The following is a 26,050-nucleotide window of genomic DNA, read 5'->3' on the forward strand; positions in this document are numbered from 1 at the left end:
TATCAAAATAATATATGAGACCAAGATAATACAGTACAGGAAATCTGTTGGCCATATTAAGTGCAGTCTCTCAGTTACATCGTCTTTGACCATAGTGACTTTTGTGAGACAGATGAGAGAGGTGTGTAAGGAATGGGTTTAGGTCGGATAACCCTTCCTTAATAGGAACGGTGGAATTTGCAGTGTTACAGCTGTAGAGGGAATAGTGCAGTAGCAGGAAGCATCAGTATAAGAAAGCAAGATATAATAATTAAAAAGTAAGTAAACACATTGCAAGTAATAATGAACATAAAAATAAATAAACAAATAAAAACTAAATAAAATAAATAATGAAATAAACAGACAGACCACCTCCACTGACTCCAGGGAGCATCCCTGGACAGAGCTGGACTTCTTAACCAGCCCGTCTGAGTGAATACGCTGCTCAACAGGTCACAATGCAGACCGTCTTATGCCTGGAAGGTTTGAAGGTTAAACAGATCTGGAGTGCTCCAAGCTTCCTGCGCCAGAGCACTCATAACCTAAATGGTGAACTTAGCCTGTAAATCCATGCAGGTGAGGAGGCCAAACCTAGGCCAGCTCCAGTTTTTCATTTAAGCTTCAAAAATAAGCCTTACTGGGCCGATTAGGTAATTAATATCCTTTGCTTTCCAAAGCCGTGGCTTCCAAAAATATATGGCGCACTAATGCGATTTAGAAATTGTATTGTATGCACATCATCACAAAACATAAAATGTGCAATCATAAAAGATGCACATGCATAAATGTGCACACATACAAGTGTTGAAAATTGTAAAATGACAGTAATGCCATTGCTTAGTAAGTGATTTTAGGGCACATGGTGGCCTTGCTAATTTGACACGGAGATAAGGGGGATAGATTACGCATCTCACAAACCTGTGACCCTTGATAACCCTAATCAAATGGACAAGATCCGATTAGAAAGGTGACGCCTCTGCCTCTTTATCTTCCCTGTTGGCAGGAAGCAGCACATACAGTAAGTGTGCATTTGGACCAAGTCAATAGGACATGTATCAAAATGAGAGGGAGAAAGTAAGATGACAGACTTTTTCTCCGTTTGGAGATTAGCCCTGTAGCAGTTGGGGGGTGAGGTAAAAAGCGGATGAGTAACTCAATCATGACTCAAGACTGTTCTAGAAAACTGTCTGTACTTCTCTAAAATATCTGTTAAACTCTTTACATTTTTGTACTCAACTTCCACTGAAGTTAGTTGTTAGGAGAACAAAAATATGACCCTATGTGTGAAAACCAGATCCAGTAGGTATATTTTTATCCCACTACCACCAATTTTTTTGCCCCTAAGAAATGACTAGCTGAAAAATTATGAAACAGTGTGAAGATACTCGAAACTTTGTTTGTGGCTGAGAGTGTTATTTCCAAGATGTTAAGAACATTTCCATCTTTTGAGTTCCACAGCTCCCAATCCCATTCACTACCCTTCTTAGATGCAATGTGAAAAATGGCAGCATGAACCAATACAAACTGATTACATTTAGTTGAATGTTTTGTTGTTTGTTTTACTGTACAGTCTGTACAGTCTCAGGTTGGGGTGTGAAGGGTGAGAATCTCCAGGGCCCTTTCTGCACGTGTCATTGTGTGGGACTTCACATCACCACACACATAAAATAAAAACATCATGTCTGCAGCTACAGCTGTTATTTATCATTGAAGAATTAATGCTACCCCCTCGCAAATAAACACCTAACATATTGGCTTATTATTACTGCATTTGTTCTGCCCTTAATTAAAAAGATAACATCATGTCTGGTTATGGTTCTGTTTAGTCAGTAAATTGGCTCATGTTCCAACTACAATGAAATAAAATCCTCTGTGTGGGTATACCTGCTTTATTAATTAACATGTTATATGGGACTCAACCCTGCCCCCTCCAGAATCAAAACACAACCTACTGTGTGTGGCTATAGGACTATAGTGATTCGCTGGTGAGTCATCTCAATGGTTATTTCTTCATGAAGGCCGTAATCATGTCCAGAGGGATGGGGAAGATGACGGTGGAGTTCTTCTCGCCGGCGATCTCGGACAGCGTCTGCAGGTAGCGCAGCTGCAGGGCAGCCGGCGACTGAGACATCACGTCCGCAGCCTCCTTCAGGGCCCTGGAGGCGTTCATCTCGCCCTCAGCTGCAATGACCTGCATCAAAACCCAATGTAGCCTACCATTCACACTCACTCTCATTCCCCTTTGGAATAAATGATGCACTGATGTAAACCTATTATATGCGCTTAGATATAAACATTGTATTTATCTAATGCATCTGTCGGTGGAGACAGTAATGGCAATTTTCATTAATGGTTTAACATTTGTATGACTTGAAATACTATACCATCAGCCAGTCATTGTAATTTGTCTCTCTGTTTTAAATTAAAGGTGATGTGAATGCATTGCTCTCTTATTTCCTAGCTCCAGAAATAATAATGAATGAGTGTGCACATATTGTGTATGCTCACCTTGGCCCTTGCTTCCCGCGACGCCTCTGCCTCCGCAGCCATGGCTCTCTGCAGACTCTGGGGCAGCTTGACGTCCTTAAGCTCCACTCTCTCCACTTTGATTCCCCAGTGTTTGGAAGCGTCATACAGCACCACCTACTGGACAGATACCATTACTGCATGAAGAAATTGGACATGCTTTTCAAAGCAACCATAGTTTTGTGAATGAAAAAGTAAAGTGTTTTTAGAATTGGTCATCCACAATGAAAATCCAGAAAATAATATCATGGGCCGCAACATTTAAGAATGACTGAAAGGAAGATGTGATTAATTGAACGGGTCATTGTCCAGACACTGGTCAGTGGTTGGGCATTGAGGTTAACATAAGGGACATTTTGTATTTATTTCTTCATAGGCAACAGAGATGAAATCCCAGACAGCCAGTAGACCCTAGGGTGGGCATCAGATCTGACTTGGATCAGTGTCAGGTCTGGTCTAGAGTCGTCTTCTCATCTGGGGTTTCATCCCCTAATGCCGATGAGGTCATACAATAATAAAGATGCCAGATCTGGCCCTGATCTTATTCACATCAATACTAGACGAGGGCCTGACCTCCATCTGTTCAGCCATCTCCTCACGGTCCATCAGAAGCTCCGCCAGACTCTTCGTGCCCAGCATGTTTCTCAGGGTGGTCTGTGCGATCATTTGCGTGGCCACGTTTGCATCCTCCACTTGGACGAGGTTCGCGATGGGATTGAAGACACGATAATACACCACAGCATCAACCATAATGGTTACTGAGTCTTTGGTAAGTACCTGTATTAGGAAAGCAGTGCAGGCTCAATGAATTTAACCTGTTCCACATTAACATATTATTTTTTACCCACTTTCACTGAATACATTTTGCCAGGCAAACATGCTTCTGCATTTTATACAGCGACAGTCTCCCTAAAAGAATTATGTGCAGTGATTGAGAGCAAGCACTAGAGGTCAGTCTACCACTTCAGTGTCATGCTTCACAGGGAGAACATCTGTGGAACAGGTGCATGTAGGTTATGTGTGGAGTAACGCTGTGTACTTAACTCCTGGGGAGGTATGTTGAAGGACACTGTCCTCATGTCAACCTTTCGAAAAGTGTCCACGCATGGGATAACCCATAAAATGCCTGTATAATAGACATTTTCAATTATTACAATTAGTAATTCAATTAGTTGAGAAATCTGGGTAATCACAATATGTTTATCCCTATATTAATGAAAATGTAATATTTTATTTCACCAACCAATTTTTTTCCACACCTTGATCAGCTTACAGTTTTTTACAATCGGATACACACTAAAGTCAAAAGTGTAACACATTTATCAAAACCTTCACTCAAGGAGCAAAACAACGGCTCAGATCTGCACAACTATAAGCACATTTAAACATCGCACTTTTTGCGAAACCATACACACAAGTGATTTGCAAAGCACTAAACACACTTTTATGCTTTAGACACAGACGTATATCAAGAGGTCACTTCCTTGCAATTCCAAAACACTCTGTCAAGTTACCACACCTATGAACCGGTCAAATAAACACAGCCATCAAGTGCCCAAACACATGATTGCTTAATTGTAGACACAACAAACAGGTTTAAGCACTATAGAAATGCAGCAGATGAGTAACTGTAATCTGTCTTCAACCAAAATGGAAGGAGTCAAAAGAAGAAGAGTGAGGGTGAGAGGGGGAATCCACAGAGGAGGAGAAGGAGGAAGAGGCCGAGGCCATGCCATGAGGCTGAGGTCAAGGTGGAAGTAGAGGAAGAGGAAGACCTGTAGCAGGAGGAAAATGTGCTCAAAGAAGAAGACCAAATGTATCAAATACAGTAAACTTGAAAGAAGGACAGGCCCATATTCACGCAAGAACAAAATATAGAGATCATAAACATGCTTATGGCAAATACGTAATGCTATCAGGCTCAGAAAAATTCAAGCAAACATTATCGGTGACCATGCCATTTTCAATACAGTAATATCCATCAGGTCTCTCAGTCAACACTGGCGACACTGACAAATCTGTACATTTTACTGTAAATGGAATTGTCACCTGTATTGGAAACATCTTTTCACCTTTGTCTGATATTTGCTGAGCTTACAGTGTTATGCACACTACTGAAGTAGCATGAAACCTGGGACATGTTTTGTTGTGATTCTCCATGTTGTCATGTTGACTGATTTGGGTATATGGAGAGAATTACGTAAATACAGTAATATTTTCATCAGCATTGCTCTTGGGTAGTGTTTTTACTGTATTGTGTATTTTCACTTTCTCTGTGTACTTCACTTACACTACTGTAATCACTAAGAAGTAGTATTGCTAAAAGTGTTTTAGGTTTATAACAGAAGTGTGTAAGTGGTACAAACAGAATTCAGTATATGCAATGTGTGTGTTTCATATGGTAACACATTTTTTATAAATGAGTGCATAGATTTTACAAGAGTGTTTCATTTTGCAATGGATCTAATGTTTTTGCTCATTGGGTGTGTGGTTGTGCTTATTGTGTGAGGCGATTGAAAAGCAAAACAAAGCAGTCAAAATTGTGTGTATCCGATCGTAAAAAACTGTAATAAACAAAGGTCTTCTGTCTATACATCACTACAGTGGAAGAGCTACTTACCAGGTCCCTTTGCTCGACCCGCGATTCGCCCCAAACGGAAGATCACTGCTCTCTCATACTCTGCAACAACCTGCATAGGGACCAAATTACACAGTTCCAACATGTGACGGCTAAGTAGACCTGACAGGCAGATATGTAAACAAATGAGTCTGAGCAGAAACATACATACAAATACAAATGAGTCTAAGCAGAAACATACATAGAAACATAGATGTCAGAGGCGCAACCCCATGACTAGCGGAAAAAGTTGTTAAAGACCAATGACATACTTTACTGAAATCCATGACATCCTTAAACTGATTATGCTTTGTACTGACACACAAAACTAAGAATTCCTGCAATATTTATAACATTGTAATATTCTGTACTCTCCACTGTTATTTAGAATCGAAGGGGTTTGAAAAAAAGGTCCGTAATTAAAATAATGAAACAACACTAAATGATTCTATTATTATAAATGATTCATTAAACTATTCAATTGTGGTTTAAATAAAAAGCATTTTGGAGTAAATGTCGACCTTTAGGCAGCTCCATATGCTCAGAGGGAGGGTTGCGATGATCAGAACCATGGAAAGGATTGTAAGGAGGATCCCACATAATCCAGAACCACACGATGGTCCATCATCCCCTGAGAGAAACACACATGAACTTGTTTAGAAGACCATCAGTTAACACAGTTCATTTTGCACATTATAACTAATAGAGTTAGTCTACCTGTTTCGATGTTGTCCGTTGCTTCATCAGTGTCTTCCCCAACTTTATGAAGGGGCATCATTTATTTGTCTGCAACGGATCAATTTCACTAAAGAGTTGCTACCTGGTCTAAATCAGTCCGGGTTTTTTATACCTGCCTTTAAAAGGAGCTGATTTCCAAGAACCACCTTTTTCTCACACCAAACAACAAGGGAAGCAGGTGCGTCATATCCCTAGGCAACATAACTCGCTTCACGCAATCTATTTTTCATAGTGTGACTTTTCCATGTTGTTATCTAAACATCTAAATGTTCAAGCGATGGAAAACATATCACTATGGTTGAGATAAATAAACCAGCCTTGCAGCAGAATATACAGTGTTGAATTTGCAATGGGTGTCTTAACCACCAATCCTAGATTTGTGAATATCGATTATAAATGTATCTAAATATTTTAGATAAGATAGTTTTCTGATCTACAATTTTTATTGTGAGGTTTTTATAACAATTGACAGTTGTTGTTATTGTATTTAACGTTATTCACATTTGTATGAGGAAAGTGTGATTTATACCTGTGGAAAAAAAATCAGTGGAGTTCTAGAAGAATCTCATTCAGTCTTACCGTACCGCATTGACTCTTATAAAAAAAATGTTTTTAGACTAATCACATTCTGTTTGTTACACAAGCCTGTTGTCAAACTAAGTCACTCTTGTTTTCTCTGAAATCTGAGAATGGACCTAATTTAATCCCAGATGGCCATAGCGTTACTTAATCACACAGAAATCTTCACATAAATCCTCATCTGATGTATCCTGAGTGTAGCCCTCTGTTGTGTGACTGCACTGCCTCACCACCTGCCCCCTAAGGGATTCAAATGTAACACATATCAAGGTCTTGTTCTGTACCTACCAACATTTCTGCGTATAATTCGTTCTTCACAGAATTTTCTTATTACCAGACTACTGGTGGATTTTCGACTCTGTCGTTGGAACATGAAACACTAACCACACGGTTATTAAGATTCAAAACAACTATGGTGTATGTGTGTGTGTGTGTGTGTGTGTGTGTGTGATTGTGTGTGTTTGTTTGTGTGTGTGTGTGTGTGTGTGTGTGTGTGTGTGTGTGTGTGTGTGTGTGTGTGTGTGTGTGTGTGTGTGTGTGTGTGTGTGTGTGTGTGTGTGTGTGTGTGTGTGTGTGTGTGGTTGTACCTACTCTAACACTGGCATAGTTATCAGATGATAAGTCACATTACGAAAGTACACCATCCCTATAGTAACCTTCCAGAATATCCTAAGAGCATTTACACAAAGCCAATATCCATGACCACAAGGGGTAAACATGAACACAATGTGGGACTTCATGTACAAACACAAAGGTAGCCTACTCAATAGTCCTGTAATATAGAGACCTACGTAATTAATATTTTTTGGAAAACCATCTCTCATTTACCTTTGTAAACAGACAACTATAGTGTGCTAGACCCGTATATCCCCTGCTCAGAGTAACCTGAGAGGTATTCATTGAATGCAGAGATGTAACCTTTCAAGCATAATTTACAGGCTTTGTGTAGTGCTTTTCAAAACTGAAGGCCTCAAAGGACTCTTCATCAATCAAACATCAGTGGAGTGTCATAAACATAACATCAATTATGTATTTCCTTCTACATACAACATTGCACATCTTCTTGCAGACAAATGGTGACTTGCTTGAACTTAGAGAACACAGCAATGACACTTTATTCAACAAACTGATAAATAATGGTGATATTGTGAAATAAGCTTTAATTGAAAATATGCTGATCAGTCATTCAAGTTTAACATCTTCACAAGTTGAAGTTGATTATCATATCATTGTGGTATTTCAGAATTTGAAGGTTTGAAGAGGGTTTTTTTTGGTGGTGCGGTAATGAACAGCTGTTTTGTTGGCTCTCGTTTTGAGGATGAAACATTTCCAGCTCTCCTTATGCAAACTTGTTTGTGTCCTACCTTCATTTTGGCACAATACAACTTTAATTTGGCACAATAACTGATTGACATCTTATTTGCTTTCAGCTGCTTGTCAACAGTCTTTTGACACTGTGTGTCAACACCATTTACATGTTCAGATAAATGATTTCAACGTTGTGGAGGATATTTATTTCATGAGTGGTAAAATAATTGATATCTGTCCTGGATGGTCCTTTAGTTGATTTCAATTTATGTAGTGAGATGAGGATGAGGAAAGTGCAGCAACGCGGACTGCCTCCCTATGAGGACGACTGCCTCGATAATCCAGTAACTTAATCAAGGTCCTTCTCAGAAATGTGTGACAGTTTAGAATTCAATCATCAGTCTAACAGACAATGAGCAGGACACACATAATAACTGCGCTCTGTTAAGGATAAATTAACCCCGCCGTTCGAATTCACACCGGACTCGCTTCATCAAATTTGACAGGCAATAAACACGCCCCTGGCTGCGTTCATCTCCTATTGGATGCGGTCGCGATTCCACATTTAACAGAGTCGATCATTGTATTTTACATTTTAAGATAGACGGGACAACTATTACGAGCGCACATGACTTAAAAGGGGGAAATTATTTGCACAGCACTGTTACGTAGCGCTAATTGCACATAATTGTTGGAAGAGTGTTCTGTTAAAGCATACATCTGTGTAGCCACGTCCTTTGTGCGGCATACAGCGGCGTTGAAGCTATTGTCTCTCAGACGCTTGACCAAACTGGCGGTGGCATATTTCCTCAAATATGTGTTCTTCAGAAGCTGGGTAAATGGAGACCAGGTGAGAGAAACTTTCTTCCGCTTACTGTTGTGCGAGCTGTGCACGCGAAAGGTTAAAAGGCAAACAATGGATTATGGCAAATAAAGGTGTGTGCCTGCGAGACAGAGGTACAGTGTTGATAGTTGTATGTTTCATGTTTTCGTACTGTCATGTTCACTGCAATATACAGGACAATGCCCTGCAATTGTTTTGTTAAGTTTGAAAGCTAAAATGCATATCGTTATCAAATTCGAAATTATATTGAGGCAATTTAAATTGAATTGAAAGCTAGAGACTTATTCTAAAATCAATTTTTCAATTCACCTAAAATGAAATATTACAATTACAATGAGATATGCAATGCTAGACAGCATAATTCTGATGTAACTGAACTGTTATACTTTAACATGTGAATGGCAGAACCAGCCACAGGAGAAAGAAGTCTTCTTCTTGAGTCGAATCACCTACTGGTGGTTTAACAGGTATTCAAAAATGTTGCCTCCTTTAACCACATTGCCATGTGTTGTGTAAACTGTTTTTAGCTGTATAATAATATCGTAATGTGAGGACACCGGGGTATAATATTAGTTTGTTGTTGTTGCTGCTGTTTGTTGCATTGTCCTCAGAGTGGTGGCGGTTGGTCAGAGACGGCCACTACAGCTGGAGCATCTGAGCCCACTGAGTCAGGAGGACGCTGCCCTGCATGTTTGCTCTACTTTTGAACAACACTGGAGGAACCAGGAGGCGGTTGCTGGCAATGAAGAGGTAATAACAGAGGCAACAAATCCTCTCCATCAAATGTTTCAACTTCACAGATTTGTCATTAAATGTCAGTGTGGTCTACAATAATTGTCAGCGGCTAAATAACTTGAGAATATCCCCCTCTCTCTCTCTCTCTCACTTTCTCTCCCTCTCTTTCTCTCTCTCTGTATCTTTATCTATCTATCTATCTATTTATCTCTCTCTCTCTCTCTCTCTCTCCCTCTCTCTCTCGTTCTCTATTGGATGCATATAGTATGACTTGATTGTGGTTTTACTGCCTGTGTGGTCCAATGTCTCCAGCAGAAAGCTGTCAGGTCCGAGGCGGAGGAGCTTCTGTTCCCGGGCCCCGTCAGTCCAGGCTTCTCCCTCCTCCATGCCCTCTGGCAGACCTTCTCTCAGTGCCTGCTCCAGGTGGGGCTGCTCAGGCTGCTCACCGACCTGCTGGAGCTGTTTGGTCCCCTGGCTCTCAGGTAGGCCTGTGATCTCACAAACACCTGACCTGAGGGGGGGGGGACATGTGGCCCCATCATTTGTTACTAAGAAAATGTCCCCTGGTGTCTCTCTTGGGGATTCAAAACTTTGTACGTTTTTAGTCTGTCCTTGACTAGTAGTGTCACCAAGGATACGGTCAGCCAAGGGCTTCAGAAATATCTGGTAACTTTAATAAGGGGTGTTAAAACAAAACAAGGACAGACATAACCTGGGGTAGTATGAAGATTTGTGAGAAATCTTCCAGTTCAGACCTTTCAGTATACCTAATTTCACCTACTGATAGTGCCTCTTTGTGCAAATTGAGAAATCCAGATGGATTTTTAAAATATGCATCCAATCGTGATTACATGTAATCTGTGCCTTTTAGGTCCCCCAGAAACAATCCACAATAATATTACTATAACAACAAACACATTTGCAATTTATAAAACTTATTATTACTATCTCTTCTTTCTTCAATATTAAATCTGACTTAAGTCAACTACATATTATTTGTAATCACTTTCATGCAGAAGAGGGTGAGGATTTTGCCCTGTTTTTTTTGGCATTTCCATATTGTGTGAAGTATGCTCTTATAACTGGGAGTTTGTAAATAGTATCCCTTGATTTCACATCAACCCTGTTACCCTCATGAAAAAACATCATTTTTTTCATTATTATGTCGATGTTTGTATATTTGTATCCACTTTTACATATGGAAGTAAAGTAAAAAATGAAGTGCCATTCATCTTTTTTTGGCCTTTTTCTCTTTGCGCCTCATTCACGCAGGTGGATAATCCTGTTCATCGAGAACCAGGGAGTGTACGACTGGCAAGGTCGCACGTACGTCCTGGCACTGGTTGGCATAGTCGTTTGCCATTCCCTTGTTGAGCAGCTTCACGAGAAACACAGTGGCATGACCAAAGCTAAGGCCCAAGTGGCTTTGACGGGCATGCTATGCAGAAAGGTGAATCACAAAAGCTGTCCTGTTCATGTCAGATGACAAACATTTTCCACTGAGAGATAAGTGGATGTGTGTCAAACTGTAAGCTACATTCACAGAGCTCCTTTTCTGTCAAGACGTTTTTCTGGCTTTGCATCAGAGGCCATTGATGCTGCAAGAGGCGGGCAGTGAGATCACACACCATGACTGAAGCGAGAATTTAATCTGACAGTCTGGCACTGTAATATATGCTTGATGAGTCACGTCTTCCATTTTTACTCGTCTAAAATAACCCTCTTCTCTTCTCTCTTGTGTCACCTCATCCAACATGCTCCCTTTCAATTCACCTCAATCTGCTCACGCTCCATTCGTCCATACCATCAAAAAAACAACAGGTCTTGTGTGTTTCCAGCCGTTCTCATTGCCAGGTCACTGCCGCGGGCGCGGCCATGCACCTGTCGGTAGACGTTAAGAAGGTGACGGGTCTGGTGGTGACCCTGCCCCTGCTGGTGTCCTCTCCCCTGCGGGTGGCTCTGTGCCTGGGCTTCCTCTGGAGGGAGCTGGGCCCCGCGGTGCTGGTGGGGGTGACCGTGCTGCTGTTTCTCATTCCTGTCCACTCAGCTGTGGAGCACAGAGTCAAACTGCTGAAGGTGAAAGAGAAGGCTGGGGCGGGGTGGAGAATAATGTTTTTTTATGGGGGGTGTGTGATAACTGCTAAACACTGGCTGAAGGGCAGTCTTTCTTTTTTCTTTTTTTTTATTCCAGATCCTACAAACATGATAGGCCTCTTCCTGTTAAATGTTTTAATAAAGTGCAATTGAATGTTTGTCGGTGCGTGACATGTAAATGTTAACGACTGCGCTTCTATCCCCAGAGGAGTCAGATGAAAGTGAGAGAGGAGAGGGAAACTCTGCTGAAGGAGATGCTGACTGAGATCAAGGTTAGTCTCTGCTGCTGCTATTGCATCATACTCCACTCGGTTTCTGTTTGGGTCATCTAGCTGTGTGAGAATTGAGGCTTTGACACTAGAAATCCTGCTGGAATTTAGAAATTATGTTAATGATTCAATTCCGAAGGTTACCACTAAATATTTAAAATATCCTTTCCATATAATTTCTGGACTTGCACTATGCATCTCCATGTTTCTGTACATTTCTGCAATATGCAGTCCTGCCATTGAAATGCCTTTAATCACCCCGTATTGTTTTAACAGTCTTAACTGTCTTCCTCATTACCTCTGCTTATGGTCACTCATTGGTCATATCCTGATTATGCATTTCCCTCCGTGAGCCCTACTCCCCTCTCAGGCTTGACCCCATGCTACACTTGAGCCTCTCATCTAATCCCTCCTGCCTGACCCACTTATCATTCCTCTGGAGGTCAGGGATGCTTTTATATCCCCAAGGAGCGCACACACACACACACACACACACACACACACACACACACAGACACACACGCGCGCACAGACACATATACAGAGGTAATCCACAATGGATGCAAATTGAATACAGAAGAGATGTCAACATAAAAAAGATTACACACATTCCCTGTCTATGCAATTTATGTGGAAGAAGAGGCATTTTCATTCTGCTAACTGGAGTCAGTGGTGGTTCTTAATGTTGGCAGTCTTCAAAGGATGCCAGTGCATGGGTACACAACAGAGTGGGCGCCTAAATGTATGTGTTTGCCAAGGGCATAAAGGGAACCAGGACTGCCACTGACATGAATGACAATACGAAGGGCTTCTCAAAGCCAGTGCAAGAATAACCTCTGTGCATTCATCCATTTTATACTGCTATCCTGTGTGAAAACAGATGTGTCAAGTGCCATTCATCAGTCTGATATCTTCTCTCTCTCTCATCTTCTTTGCATCTCTCCTCCTTGCATGCGCGCCGTGTTTGGATGCAGATGCTGAAGCAGTTGGCCTGGGAGGCATGGTTCCAGTGTCGTGTGACGGCGGCACGAGAGAGAGAGTTGGAGACGCTAAGCATCCTTGGCTATCTGACAGCCTTCTCTATGCTGAGCCACATGTGTGTGCCCTTCCTGGTATGAGTCCCATTTTTCATCAATCTCTGACTCTGTCACTACTGTTTTTCTCTGCTACATTTAAAATAGCTCCATGATGGAGTAACAAACAATAAATGAATAAAGGCATTAAAAGAACTTCAGTGGTATTTATGCTTTATTTTCACATCAGAATAACACACTATTATACATGTTATAAAACAGTATGGGGTACTCTATTCCCATAATAACTAATTGAATAAGAACATTTATTTATACAGCGTTATCATCCTGTAGAGTCAGGTACCATTGGATGTGAGTGCATGAATGTATTGCTATGTAAATGCATGCTGTGTTCACAGGTTTGTCTGTCCAGCTTGGGGGCGTTTGTCCTGATGGATGAAGGGAATGTTCTCACGGCCTCTCAGGTGTTCACCTCCATCTGGCTCTTCAGGCTACTCCGTCCGCCACTGTTCAGTCTCCCCAACCTCTCACCTATCTTGACTCAGGTAACACACACACATACACACACAGAAGCCAACTCATTTCTACAAACATACTTTCCATCTTAACTGGAAGATTGTCAGAATATATGGTTCACTGCTAATACAGGAAGGCAACCAAATATGCCTGTAACCTATCACAGTGCTGCAATACTTTGATATCTGGTTGCATGTTGCCACTCTACCCTGCTGTTGAAAATAACTGATGTGCTTTGCTGCCCCTTGCAGGCTAAGCAGTCTCTGTGTCGCCTGGAAAGCATCTTTCGCACTGAGGCCACAGACTTAGACTGCTGTCATCCTGCCTTTACATCAGGTAAAAGGAATATCTCCATGGATGTGCAATATAATGAGAAAAAATGTCTCTCAACGGGTTAACTGGTCAACTGGTTTCAGCATATCGGCCATATGCCAATTAGGAGATAGACAGAGGTTCGTTATTCAGCTAGTCCAGGGTTTGGATTATATACATCAAAAGTCTGAACACAATCTTTCATACCTTACTACCAACACTCAATAAAGGAAAATGGAATAAACGGAATAGGAGTGCACGGATGGCAGATGGCTTAATCTGGACTCTTGGCCTATGGCCTTCTGTTGTGTTTATTTAGAAGCGAATTTTAACGTCCTGTGAATTGTGACTTTTGCATTAGTGCTTATTTCATTACTGCCTGTGTGATTGTGTGTGATTGTATAGGGATTTGCAATTAATGTGTGTGTGTTTGTGTGTGTGCATGTGATTTAAATTGATGTGGATGTGTATGTGTGTGAGAGAGAGATTGCATGCAGTTGGTTTGTGTGTGTGCGTGTGTGGGGGGGGGGGATTGTGTGTGTGTTTGTTTTCATATGTACGATGTCCTCCTGCTCTCAGATGAAGCTGAACTGGTCCTGCCATCCTGCTGCCTGACGGAGGCTTTGCACAGGTGGGTGGATGGGATTTTCCCCACCAGCTGTTGGACAGAGGTCATGACCATTGCTCCCGCATCTGCACCTGTCATGGTTGCTGTTGTTCTTTCATCCCCTCGTCTGTGCGATTTGGAGAGTTGGTCATCCCTGCCAGCTCTCTGCTAGATCTACTGTGGTTGCTTGGCTATTATCTAACGTGATTAGAGGAATGACATGGCTTTTCTGGCTGTTATCCCTTACATGCGACCTCATGAAATGACACTGGGATCATTGCCAAGTTAATCCGCACTTTGATTGGGCAAATAGCTTGCACAGAGCTGTATTATTGGACAGAAGCCCTCATCAAGCTCCTGAGAGTGTGTGGTCCTATGAGGTCAGTCATAGCGTGGCACAGGGAGCCAGCAATCCTGAATTACAGTCAGTTAATCCACAGCATAAACTCAGTGATGCTAAGAGCATTTCATTTAGCCCTGATCATGAGTGTCATGATATCCCCATGCTGGATGTACACAGACAACGTACCAGGATAAACAAACAACAGAACCTTTTCTTGACGTGTTCCCACTTAGGAACAACCAGGATGACCAACTCGGTGAATTAAAAGTGGAGATGGATCACCCATCCCTAAGTGTGAGTATAAATGATCTGTTACCATGACTTTATTTGACAGTTGTGCCAGCCTTTCCAAAAAGTAGTAAATATTAGCGAAGTATACACATTCGGAGAGAATACAAAGCATTGTTTGTATATGCATCCAAAAGGTATACATGACAAAAGGAAATTGGGAAATTAGTAACTTGGAAGTAGGAATTTGGTAAAAAAGAAACCAAATTGAACATATTTTATTAAACCTGCAGCCAAAATTACAAGATGAAAATTCTTCAATGCTTTATTGAGTCAATTATTAAGCATGTGATTTATTTAAGACGTCTTTCCTGCCACACAGGGATCTGGACCAGATATCCAATGGTACCTTCATGCCTTTGGCTGGGGCTGGGTCCTGATGTCCCTGCTTGCCCTGACAGGCCTGGTTCTGGTGGCAGTCGGACAGGATGGGCTGCTGGGCCAGTGGACCAGCGATGCAAAGGAGGTCCAGGGTCTGGAGGGCTGGACGGAGCTGAGGGACTCCTGTCTCTCTCTTTACGCAGTGCTGGGGCTGCTGCAGGGTGAGGATGCTGGTTGGTGACAATGAGAAAGTTTCCTCCTTTAAGGTACTATGTCAGGGAGATTGATGAAAGCTAATCTCTCTCTCTCTCTCTCTCTCTCTCTATCTTTTGTGTGTGTGTATGTTTCAGCCATACTTGTGTGTGGGGCTGCCCACTTCCTGACCCAGGGTTCTCTGAGGGCCTCTGGGGGACTCCACAGTGAGCTGCTGTCTAACGTGCTGCACCTTCCCCTCAGCTTCTTCCAGAAGTCTTCACCAGAGAGGGTGTTGCAGTCCCTCACACGGGTTAGGGCGAGTCTCTCTATCCTAGTTAATCATAGACAACCCAAACTAGTAATGAACATTGTTTTACATATGGGCATTTGGCTGATATGTAGTGAGCAAAGTTACCACAATGGTGTCTATCCTCTGTGCTTCACAAAAATTAAAAAACCTCAAAGGCATTAAATGAGCATCTAAAGACTGTGCTGAACCATGTGTTTCTCTTCCCTCTCTCTTCCAGGATATGTATTTGATTGACGATCAGGTCCCTGAGCGTCTGCGTGCGTGGACACTTTCCCAGCTGGAGATGTGTGGAGCTGTTCTTCTCATCTCTGTCGTCACACCCGTCTTCATCCTGGCAGCTAGCCCTCTTTTCATTTTCCTTATTAGGGTCCAGGTAAGGCTTATCTATCTTGGTCAGTGTTTGTTGGGTGAAATGAAAGTGCCAATTCTCTTGCTCTCTTATAACTCTCTTAAGTTTAAATCTATGACTGAGCTGGTTATCTGACAGTTGGTCAATTTATCTATCCTATGGTATGCATGCACCAAACAACCCTTTTAAAAATGAGGCTTTTCTTCCTCCTGCTGGTCAATATTATGTTTATGACCAGCAGGGGGAGCTTAAAGATTTGCTTTGTTGTGGCAGGCATTTGTGGTTTATTTTCTAACCTCACTTTATCTATTCTCTCTTCTTTTTCATGTCTGTATCTCTACTTTCGCCTTCTCGGTGACCCACTTTGTGTTTTCCTGTACCCTGTTTCTAGTCTCAGTATTCATCTGTTTCGAGGCGCATGGAGTGTCTGGAAATGGCCGCTCACCTCTCCGTCAAAGCTCTATTCCGAGAGATGCCACGTGGTGATCGTGGTGATGAGGTCAACTCTGCAGCCTTCAGCTATCAGGATCAAACTCGAAGTCACTGCCACCAGACTCTCCATGACTACTTGGTGTGTCACTACAACAGAAACATCATGAGCAGGTCAGACTTCAAGCACAATCACAATCAATGTCATCCAAGTGTAATTTTTAACAAAACCCTGGTTCATGAAATGCCCTCCAACAAACTGGGCCTTTCATGAACAGATTCAAATGTACTGATTTATTAGGTCCACAGGCTGCAGTGGTGTAGTCCAGGGTATACGCAGGTATACAGAGTATACCACCTTATTTCAGTCAGCATTGCGGATACCCACTTCTCAAAACAGGGCGTTTATCCTGTGCTGTATGGGCTGCTTAATTTTTTTTATAGTATACCCACTTCTCCAGGGACCACTACACCACTGACAGGCGCTGATAAGCTTACACATCCACACTGTTGAGTGTTGATCAGTGCTGTGCCTTCTTCTGATGTGGTTTGTTAGTTAGAAGAACATAATTAAATAACTCTCGTCTTTTCTAACATGCATTTTGTTAGAGCCAATGACAGTGAAAAAGCAGGTAAAATCTATGAAATTGTTAGGGGTTGTTGAAAATAAAGTTAAATAAAAGCAATTGAAAAGTATAAGTGGAATCTGCATTTTTTTCTAGTCATAATAGGAATTGTTGACATCCATAATGACGTTTCACAATATATTCTGGATGTTCAAAATTACATTATGGATATCTGGAATTAGTTTTTCATTTTGGATATCTGAATTTAAAATTATGACTAGTAACAGTTGGATTGTATATATCTGAAATGGGAGTTTTTCCTAGTAAAAATTATATTGCAGATATCTGTGGATATCTGACACTGAAAGATCAAAACACATCAATGGCAAAAAAGCACAAATGACATTCTGGAAATCTGATATGAAAATTGTGGATAGGGAGAATATCATTGTGGATATTGAAATGTAATTTTTTAAGAATTGAAATACAGATATGTATCTAATCTACCAATTAAATGTTAAAATAGCATACCATAACTGCACAGATATTTACACTGGTGGCTTTCTTTCATCTAAGGGAAATGTTAAATGTTTTTTTAAAGTTGACATGAGCTCAAACCAGTCACTTCATCTGGAACAGAGGCAACCTCTCCAATTTTTATTTGAAAATTGGTGAAATACAAGCTCATCTGAATATTGCCTGTAATAACATGTCTACTGATATGATAGATGACCCTCCCTAGCTTTCTGCTGAATTGCTATTAGCCTTCAATCTCTTTTTAGAGCAGAAAAAAATAGTATGGCGTTAGATTGTTTGTCCAGAGAAACAACTTTTTGTCAAGGCTAGTTATTAAAATAGCCTTAACTAGTTCTAAAGTATCAAATAAAATACTTTGTATTGTACTAAACTATTTCTAGTGTACTGGCAAGAAGGTGATGTGAGTGGGTTGTTATGTTGAATTTATGGTGAATTTCCCCAAAAGGTAATTTGTTTATGACTTGCCAAGTGGTAAAATTGGTCAAATGTCATGTGTAGACCATAGCCCTACTAAACTAAACACTTCCTAGGCCACAATGCCGCTTTTAAAAGAGCGAAAATGGCTGCGCTGTGTAACAACTCAAAATAATTTACCATTTACTGTATAATTAATTGTTCAGAAGTCCTTTAGCCTGCTCATGTCCGAAAGTTTTGTTGATTTTGGTGCAGGTGGGTCTCACTGCGGTTAGATGCCATCATGTGGATCCTGGTATTCCTGGTCATTGTCATCCTGATGGAGAGTGCCGGGACAGTGGATTCTGGGATTTTAGGCCTGGCACTTTTATATGGACTAAGTGTGAGTCTGATCTTATTGTTTTCTGGATGCATGTGTCAAGTATTGGGAAGACTTTTACTTTCTTTTCTTTTAACTCCAATGTGTATCGTTAAGGTAGCCAGTGTTCTACGACACCAACAGCTGTGTTTTGTTTTTAATGTACTTACAGTAGCACAGGCATGATGTTTGATTGAATTTGGATCTTTTGCAGTTGCGGGGAGTTCTCCGCCGGTGTAGACAGGCATCCTCTGATGTCCATGACTGCATAATGTCTGTGAGGAAAATGGCTGAATATTCAAAACTGGAGAAAGAGGTATTCTTATCATTGTGCACTGGTACATTGTAAGGCTAATTCAGCAAGGTCCTCCAAAACTGTCCATAGATATATGTGTCTGAGCCATCTTCTGTATGTGTAATTATAGAGAAGATTGAGTCAGTAGTAGGCCATTATGTGGGATCAATCATGTTCTTGTGCCAGCCATCACACTGCCTGGTATTAAGAGAGTGGATGTGACTATTGTACTTTATATTGTAGAACCCACCACAGGGAACATGCTGTAACTTAACAAGTTCCAAGGAGAAACGGCTCTTCCGTAGTTCCGGTTTAAGAGTGCTGTGTCTGATTTATGGCCACTGACTGCCTTTTATCACTGAGTGCTTTTTATCAGACAGAAAATCCTTTACACTGATTTAAGTTCCACCTTCCCACAGGGCCCGTGGACCCTGCCCCATAGAGCTCCCCCAGGCTGGCCGCAGTGGGGAGAGATTGAGTTCAGAAACCTGGAGACCAAATGTCCAGACTGCCCCTTACCAGCATTCAGAGGACTGTCCTTCCATATACAGAGGGGAGAAAAGGTGCTATGAATTTCCACACTTTAATTCAGCGCACCAGTATAAACCATTAACACCGTTAACACCATGTGTATGGTATGAATGATCACAGGCTTCTTTTTTTGGCATCTGTTTCCATGAAAAAATAATTAATTGAAATATGAGATCAATGTTTAAAACCAGGGTTGATTTTTGTGATAGATGTTTTTTTTGTGAGCTCAATTTGTGTGTACATCTCTTCTCTCAATGCCAGACGTGATGTCATATTTCTGGCTGATTTCACAGCCCCATGTAGTTTATATGTAGCTACGTTCATATCTGCAGGTGGGTGTGCTGACCCGAGAGAGAGGTGAGACAGAGGCCTTGGTGAGTTGCCTGCTCCGCACACTAGAGGGCGACAGCGGGATGTTGCTCATCGACGGGGTAGATGTTGCCAGCCTGGGCCTGCAGGACCTGCGTTGCCGCATTAATGTCCTCCCCCAGGTGAGATGTGATAGTTTGTAGTTTGTGTTGGAATAAAGTACCTAACAAATTAGTAAGGACAAAGTGTAAGTGTGTGAGGACAGTACAGTATTCCTTTGCATTAAGTAGAAATGGTAGAAGACAAATGGTAGAGCCTTAGCCCCTAAATATGAGTGACAGGGGGTCAACTTGTTAGTTCAGAGATCTGAGTAAGAGTTGTTTTAATTAGGAATGTGAAAATAGTAGGTTGTTTGAACTCAAATACACATGTGAGCTTGTGCCAGTGAAAGTGTCCTTGTCTATTACACAGCAAATGTTTGTGCTTCACCCTTGTATCACTTCTGAAAGCATGCTGACAGGACCGATTCAGACCGGGGTGTGTCGGTATGTGGCAGTGTACTTAGGCACGGCTCTGAAGTTTGTTCCGCAGGGTGTGGCCGCAAAAGGTGCAGTGTTCGTACTCCGCCTCACATTTCTCATGTAGCCTACCTTTGATGTTTTGTTTTTTTTGTCTCCATGCCCAGGTGCCTGTTCTGTTCTCAGGCTCTCTGCGTGCCAACCTGGACCCTGCCAGGAGGCTCCCTGACGCCCAGGTGTGGTTGGCGCTGGAGCTGTGCCACCTCAAGGAGGCCGTTCAGGCGCTGCCAGGCCAGCTGCTGCACTCACTGCATGGTGGCACTGCCAGTCTCAGGTGAGCCCCCAAAAAGCACAGGTGTCTGGTGGGGCCGGACACAGGTGTGTCTAGAGGGGCGGGGCAAGTTGGGTTGCAGGTAATGCCCAGTGTTTTGTGTCAGACGTCTGGATTGATGGCCTTGGTAAAATTGTTAACCAGGTGCAACATTGGGCGGGGCAGAAAACATTACAGACCTTTCATGTTCTCACCGAGAACCTTCACACCACTGAGACAGGTAGCACAGAACTAGTGCTTTGTAACAGTGGCCTTTGTTATCGGTCGGTATGCTGTGCTCACAAAGCCACGGCCACAAAGCGTCGATGGAGAAGTGTTTAGTTAATGATTGTCAGATGTCACCCTTTATACTTTCCCTGTTCTCTAAAGGTTTGTGAAGGCAGGGCCTCTGCAGTGATCATCATGGTGTCTTCCATCTGTAACATCTGGCTTTTTGTTTGTATTACTTGAATGATACAGCACCAAAAATATTATTAGTGCTATTTACATCATAGCAGTATACTGTATACATCTAGCATATATTATACTATATGGATGTGTTTTGTCATAATGTTCCATACTGTACTGTACGTACTACCATACATACAGTATATCATCATTGTAAACTGTATTGTACTGTATGATAGTATAGTTTAATAAAACAAATGCTATTCCATCAGTATATAGCAATACCATAGTAGATCATTGTGTATTGTGTTTCAGTGAGGGGCAGAAGAGGCTGCTGTGTGTGGCCAGAGCCCTGCTGAGGGTCTCCAGCGTTCTGCTGGTGGAGGAGCCTCTGGCCTCAGTGGAGCTTGAGACGGAGAGCCTGCTACAGCAGGTCATCCGGACAGAGTTCTCTGACTGCACCGTGCTGACCCTGGCGCAGAACCCACACTCCGTAATGCACTCACATAGGTGAGTGGGTTTCACTGATTCCACAAAATCCACGTCACACACAAAGGCTATGTGTGACCCTTTTAAAAGATACACTATAAAATGGACTTTATTTTACTGAAGGGAATACGATGTCAACCTTCAAGAGGACTCTCAGGAATGCCTTCTGAAAGATTTCAACCCGTTCAAATAGCTCGTATTTGACCTTTGTGTGGGAATAATGGTTTCCTTTTATAATTATTTTCCCCCTTGTATCATGACTTTAAGTCTTTGGAGTTTACAGTGCATGTATAATACTGCTTATAATGAAAATGTCATACACTCATTTTTCTTTCAAGGTCACTTTGGGTCATAAAACAAAAATATATACAGAAAAATACAAATAAATGTTGTGTTTTTCCCCTGTGTCTGCAGAGTACTGGTGCTAGACGCTGGCCGCGTTGTGGATTTTGACACTCCGTCTAACGTCTTCCAGAGGAATGCGATGTTTACTCTGAGAGCACAGAGTGATGCACTGAGGGCCCACAGCAGCAAGAAAAGAAGCAAGTGATTAATTTGGACACCGACACTCTGCTGTAGCTCCTTCATGCTGAAGCTCGATGTCTGGAGAGCCCTGCTGTGTAGAGGCTGGATTGGGCTTGACCAGTGGCCGTCTCAGTGGATACTCACTGTCTGGTAGAGGCCTTGAGTGCTCTGATTTTAGAGCAAAGCACATTCAGGTTATTGGCAGCTTTCATGTTATAATAGCGCACAAACACTGAAACAGCACAACCATGAAACCCTTCAGACGGTACTGTCACACCGGTGTTTTTAGACTGTTGTAGAACGAACATTCTAAAGAATGTCTGTGTCCATCGAATTTAATGTGGAATCTTATATTGTTGATGAACGCATTCCTTTACTAGAGAGTTTAAAACTCACACGGTGAAGGGTAAAAACTGAAATGCCTTCTCTGAACTACAAGCCTCTAGATGGGAAAAACTAAGAACTTTTTACATACCTTAATTAATGACATAAAGGGTTGGTGATTTTTATAGCAGTTTTGAATTTCAGCAGTTTTGTGTATATGAAAATAAGAAGTACAATAGCATGCTGAAAGTAACATGTGCATCTTTAACTTGCACCATTGTAGGGATGACATGTGCAATTTTATTTTAAATCTGATTCTCAAATGTTACAGAACATTTTTCATCTATACAGTTCAAAATTTGCAATATTGTAGAAAAGTGTTAAAATTATAAACAATGTATCCAATGGTCCATTGACAGGAAATACTACATGTTACAATTTATATACTGTACTGTTATTTATAACAATGTATGTATAACTGTTGTGAGCATTAAAGTACATAAATAACCTTATTGTTATTCATTATCAGTGTTGGAAAACATGAGAATACTTCCAAACAGATACTCCAGATACTACTATATTCCAGATGTTTACCTCCCAAATTATGAAATTATTCTTTATTAGAATGATATTTCAGAGACATGAAGCAGAGAGTGTACTTCGATTAGTTAACTGGTGCACTGGGTAGCATTTACCACATACCAAGCTTCTTTCTGAATAGCATCAAACTTTGAGGCATATTCCATTAACTGCCACATTGCATTCTCTGAGGTGTTGGTTAGAACATGTCCTGAACTTCTCCTTTTACTTTTTTACTTCTCTTAATTCTTCTGTTATTTTCTGTTACCTTTTCACAACCATCTTTTCAGCATGGAGTCTATTGTAAGCTGAATCGTTGCTAAAGTTGCAACACTAAAGTTAATGTTAAGATTGGGGCAATCAAATAAGCCATCCAGGAAGATTTATTGTTGAGTGTCTCTTGGCTAGGCAACATACTTTTAAATGTTGCATTCTCCTCTGCAACAATGTTTCTCAACTTCTGCAACTGTCACTTTAGTAGAAGGTGCCCTCACGATGTCTAAATCCCATTTCTCAAACAAACTCAAACAAACAGAAGTCCCTTTCTCTCTGTTTTGAAATTAAAATATCTGCAAATGTTTTTGTTGCACCACCACCATCTTCCTCTTCTGTCCCGATATAAAGATGACACTGGGTAGCCATCCTCAACACCAAGAGAACTGTACTCCTGCAGCCTGCTTCACATCTGATCATCATCACAACATGAGGGCGATTGTGCTGCTGGCTCTGGTGTGCATGCCCCTGTGTTTGGCACGTAAATTCAGCCGTTGTGAAGCTGCCAAGATCTTCAAAACGGGGGGCCTGGATGGTTTGGATGGACATTCCCTAGGCAACTGTAGGTACATTTATGCATTCAAGTAAATTATGATTCACATTGAATATGGTTAATGTAATAGTATATTTTCTGTTCAAATGTTTTTATGAATTTATTTCTAGATACTTTTCTTAATTATTATTCAGCATTTATTGTCAGAGTAGTGAATATATTGTACTCTGGCAGTGAGTGTATGTTAATTGTAGAGTGAGCTAAATTGACAGCTGATATAGATTGACATTTTGGAATTGACCATTATAGTGTATTCTCTAATGGACTGGTCCCTTACTGTATGTTCTGTAGATGTGTGCATGGCCTACTGGGAGACTGGGTGGAAGAGCCATAAGGTGAGAGAGGCTGACGTGGGGAAAGACTACGGAATATTCCAAATCAACAGTTACCAGTGGTGTGATGATGGCACCCCTGGAGGAAAGAATCTGTGCAGAATGAGCTGTGCAGGTAAAGGATCCCAGGCTAATGTGATACTTTCATTACTACTGCTCGGAACATTTAACATTTTGTGAAATTGTATTTTTTCGATTGTTTATTAAAAAGCTTGAGGGAAAAAGCAATCATATTAGACAAGTGAAATGAAGGAGATCAAGCCCTTTAGACAAGAAGTTGTTTAAAAGTAAGTACTTAAAATGTTCATTCAAATGAGGGTTATTTTTTCAAAAATATTTGTTCATTTTTCTTCAACAGATTTGCTGAACGATGACTTGAAGGCTTCCATTGCTTGTCTCAAAACTATTGTGGCGCGTGATGGGCTGAAGGCGTGGTAAGTCAAAGCCATGATATAATGTACATGAAATCTTTTTAAAAAAATACATGATAACTCAGTTAAATAATACTAATAAAATTCAGCAGTACAAAATGGAAATAACATTGCACAATATTTCAATGGCATTTATCTTTAAAAGATACTTTGAGCATGTGTGTATTATATATGAGTGTTCATGAAAAAATAGTCAGTTATGTCAGCGGTTGGACAGACCTACACAGAGTATGTTGAAGTTGAAATGCATATATAAAGTCCAAAGTGAACTGAAATTATAGTCCTGCCATCTGCTCTTACTGTTGTTTGTGGTGATTGGTCAGTCAATGATATTGAGTTTTGACTGTCATTTGTTTTGCCCACAGGGACAGCTGGTCTAGATGGTGTAAGGATCGCAAGATGAGACGTTGGACTAAAGGGTGTGAATTCAGGTCACAGAGTTGTGTGTGGTGAGAGGGCAGTGTGTGTCGGTGTCTGTCAGTGCATCCGATGCAAATGCAAATATCTGTGCATGGTACTTTTTATGTCATTAAAACATATTTCACCAAACACAATGGTTGCTCTTTCTATAATTATCTGTCATAGTCATGTACACTGATACTCTGGACAATTATGTAGACAAGACTACATTGATGAGTAATTGTCAATTTTGTCATTTTTCCACTTTCCTCAATACCTAAATGACACTGCCATCGAAATCAGTGATGCGACATACTTGAATATTGAGTCTCTTTGAAACATTTATGGAAGTCTTTGGTGCCGTTTTTGAATCAGCGTAAGATTGTTATGGCTTTCCTTTTTTACCCTCATTAGTCAAAATCAGCCTCTTCTCCAGATGGGAAAGGCTATGTATTTTTAATTCTACCCCTGTGCTTCAAAGGCAGTGATTACAGTCATATCTATAATTACCAAAGCCTGTGTATATGATGCCAGCTCTCCTGTCGAAGCAAAAGACTGATTAGTTTAATTGGTTCGTTAATTACCAGTGTGTTTTTGAGTGCTTTGTGTTTCTAATTACGGCCTGAAGAAAATCACACATACAAATACCACATGGCATGGCTAGGATACAGAACACGATCACTAAGAAGACGAGAGAATGTGATCAGTCACGATCACTAAGAAGAAGAGAGAATGTGATCAGTCAGACCCGTCAGAGCCAATGCTCTTCTTTATGGGCTTCTATGTTTTCTGTAACCTCAAATGTGCGTGTGCGTTCGTGTGTGGGTGTGTGTGTGTGTACGTGTGTGTGTGTGTGTACGCGTGTGTATGTGTGTACGTGGGCATGTGTGCGTGTGTGTGTGTGTGTGCAAAAGCACACAAAGCAATGAAATGATTTGTAATACTGGCTCTAACATGAAAATCAACAGTTGAACACACACTAAGCACTTTTATTTTCATGTTCACAAAAGGAGGTACACGTGAAAAATAATCCCTTTTTCCGTCTTTTTTTTCTCAACGATTAAGAATACTGTACATGCTACAGGAGAAAAGTGGTGAAGAGAGGGAGTAGAAAACACGCAACTTTTTAAGATCAGACCAACAAACTGATCAAGCCACAAACTCACAACCAAAAGCTACACACTCTCTGTGCACCTTCATGTCATTTGATGGACATATATAGCAATGTAACGTTGAGAACACACATTCCAATAAATAAGCACCTCATAGATAGCAGGTGTATCTGGCGTGAAACTGTTGTGGATTCATGACATTATTTTTCTCCCTTGGTGTACATAGACACTAACACACATGAATGGAAATATGACTCAGTTGTTCCTAACATCACGGATTCTAATACTGTACAAGTATTTTCAGTTAATTTAAATAGTCAGGGCTCATGTATTGTAAAATATATGCAATTATACAAAATAGAAGTTATTGATATTTTAAAATGGAAACTGTATT

The 26,050-nt window shown here is 41.1% G+C and overlaps 2 protein-coding genes across 2 annotated transcripts; one reads left to right on the forward strand and one right to left on the reverse strand.

The window, feature by feature from the left end:
• Positions 1-1,981: 1,981 nt before the first annotated feature.
• On the reverse strand, positions 1,982-5,201 carry LOC308378666 (stomatin; the record flags this gene model as incomplete). The annotated part of the gene is made up of 5 exons (XM_080855626.1): positions 1,982-2,170; positions 2,488-2,622; positions 3,079-3,278; positions 3,545-3,631; positions 5,126-5,201. The coding sequence occupies 5 exons, from the start codon at positions 5,199-5,201 to the stop codon at positions 1,982-1,984; spliced, it is 687 nt and encodes a 228-aa protein (XP_080711752.1).
• An 18,057-nt stretch (positions 5,202-23,258) lies between these two features.
• lyz (lysozyme) lies at positions 23,259-24,616 on the forward strand (the record flags this gene model as incomplete). Its single annotated transcript, XM_080854702.1, has 4 exons — positions 23,259-23,391; positions 23,674-23,829; positions 24,073-24,148; positions 24,511-24,616. The coding sequence occupies 4 exons, from the start codon at positions 23,259-23,261 to the stop codon at positions 24,596-24,598; spliced, it is 453 nt and encodes a 150-aa protein (XP_080710828.1). The 3' UTR covers positions 24,599-24,616.
• Between the last annotated feature and the right edge of the window lie 1,434 nt (positions 24,617-26,050).

Source organism: Sprattus sprattus (genome assembly GCF_963457725.1).
Source record: "Sprattus sprattus genome assembly, chromosome: 17".
In the NCBI taxonomy this organism is placed as follows: domain Eukaryota; kingdom Metazoa; phylum Chordata; class Actinopteri; order Clupeiformes; family Clupeidae; genus Sprattus; species Sprattus sprattus.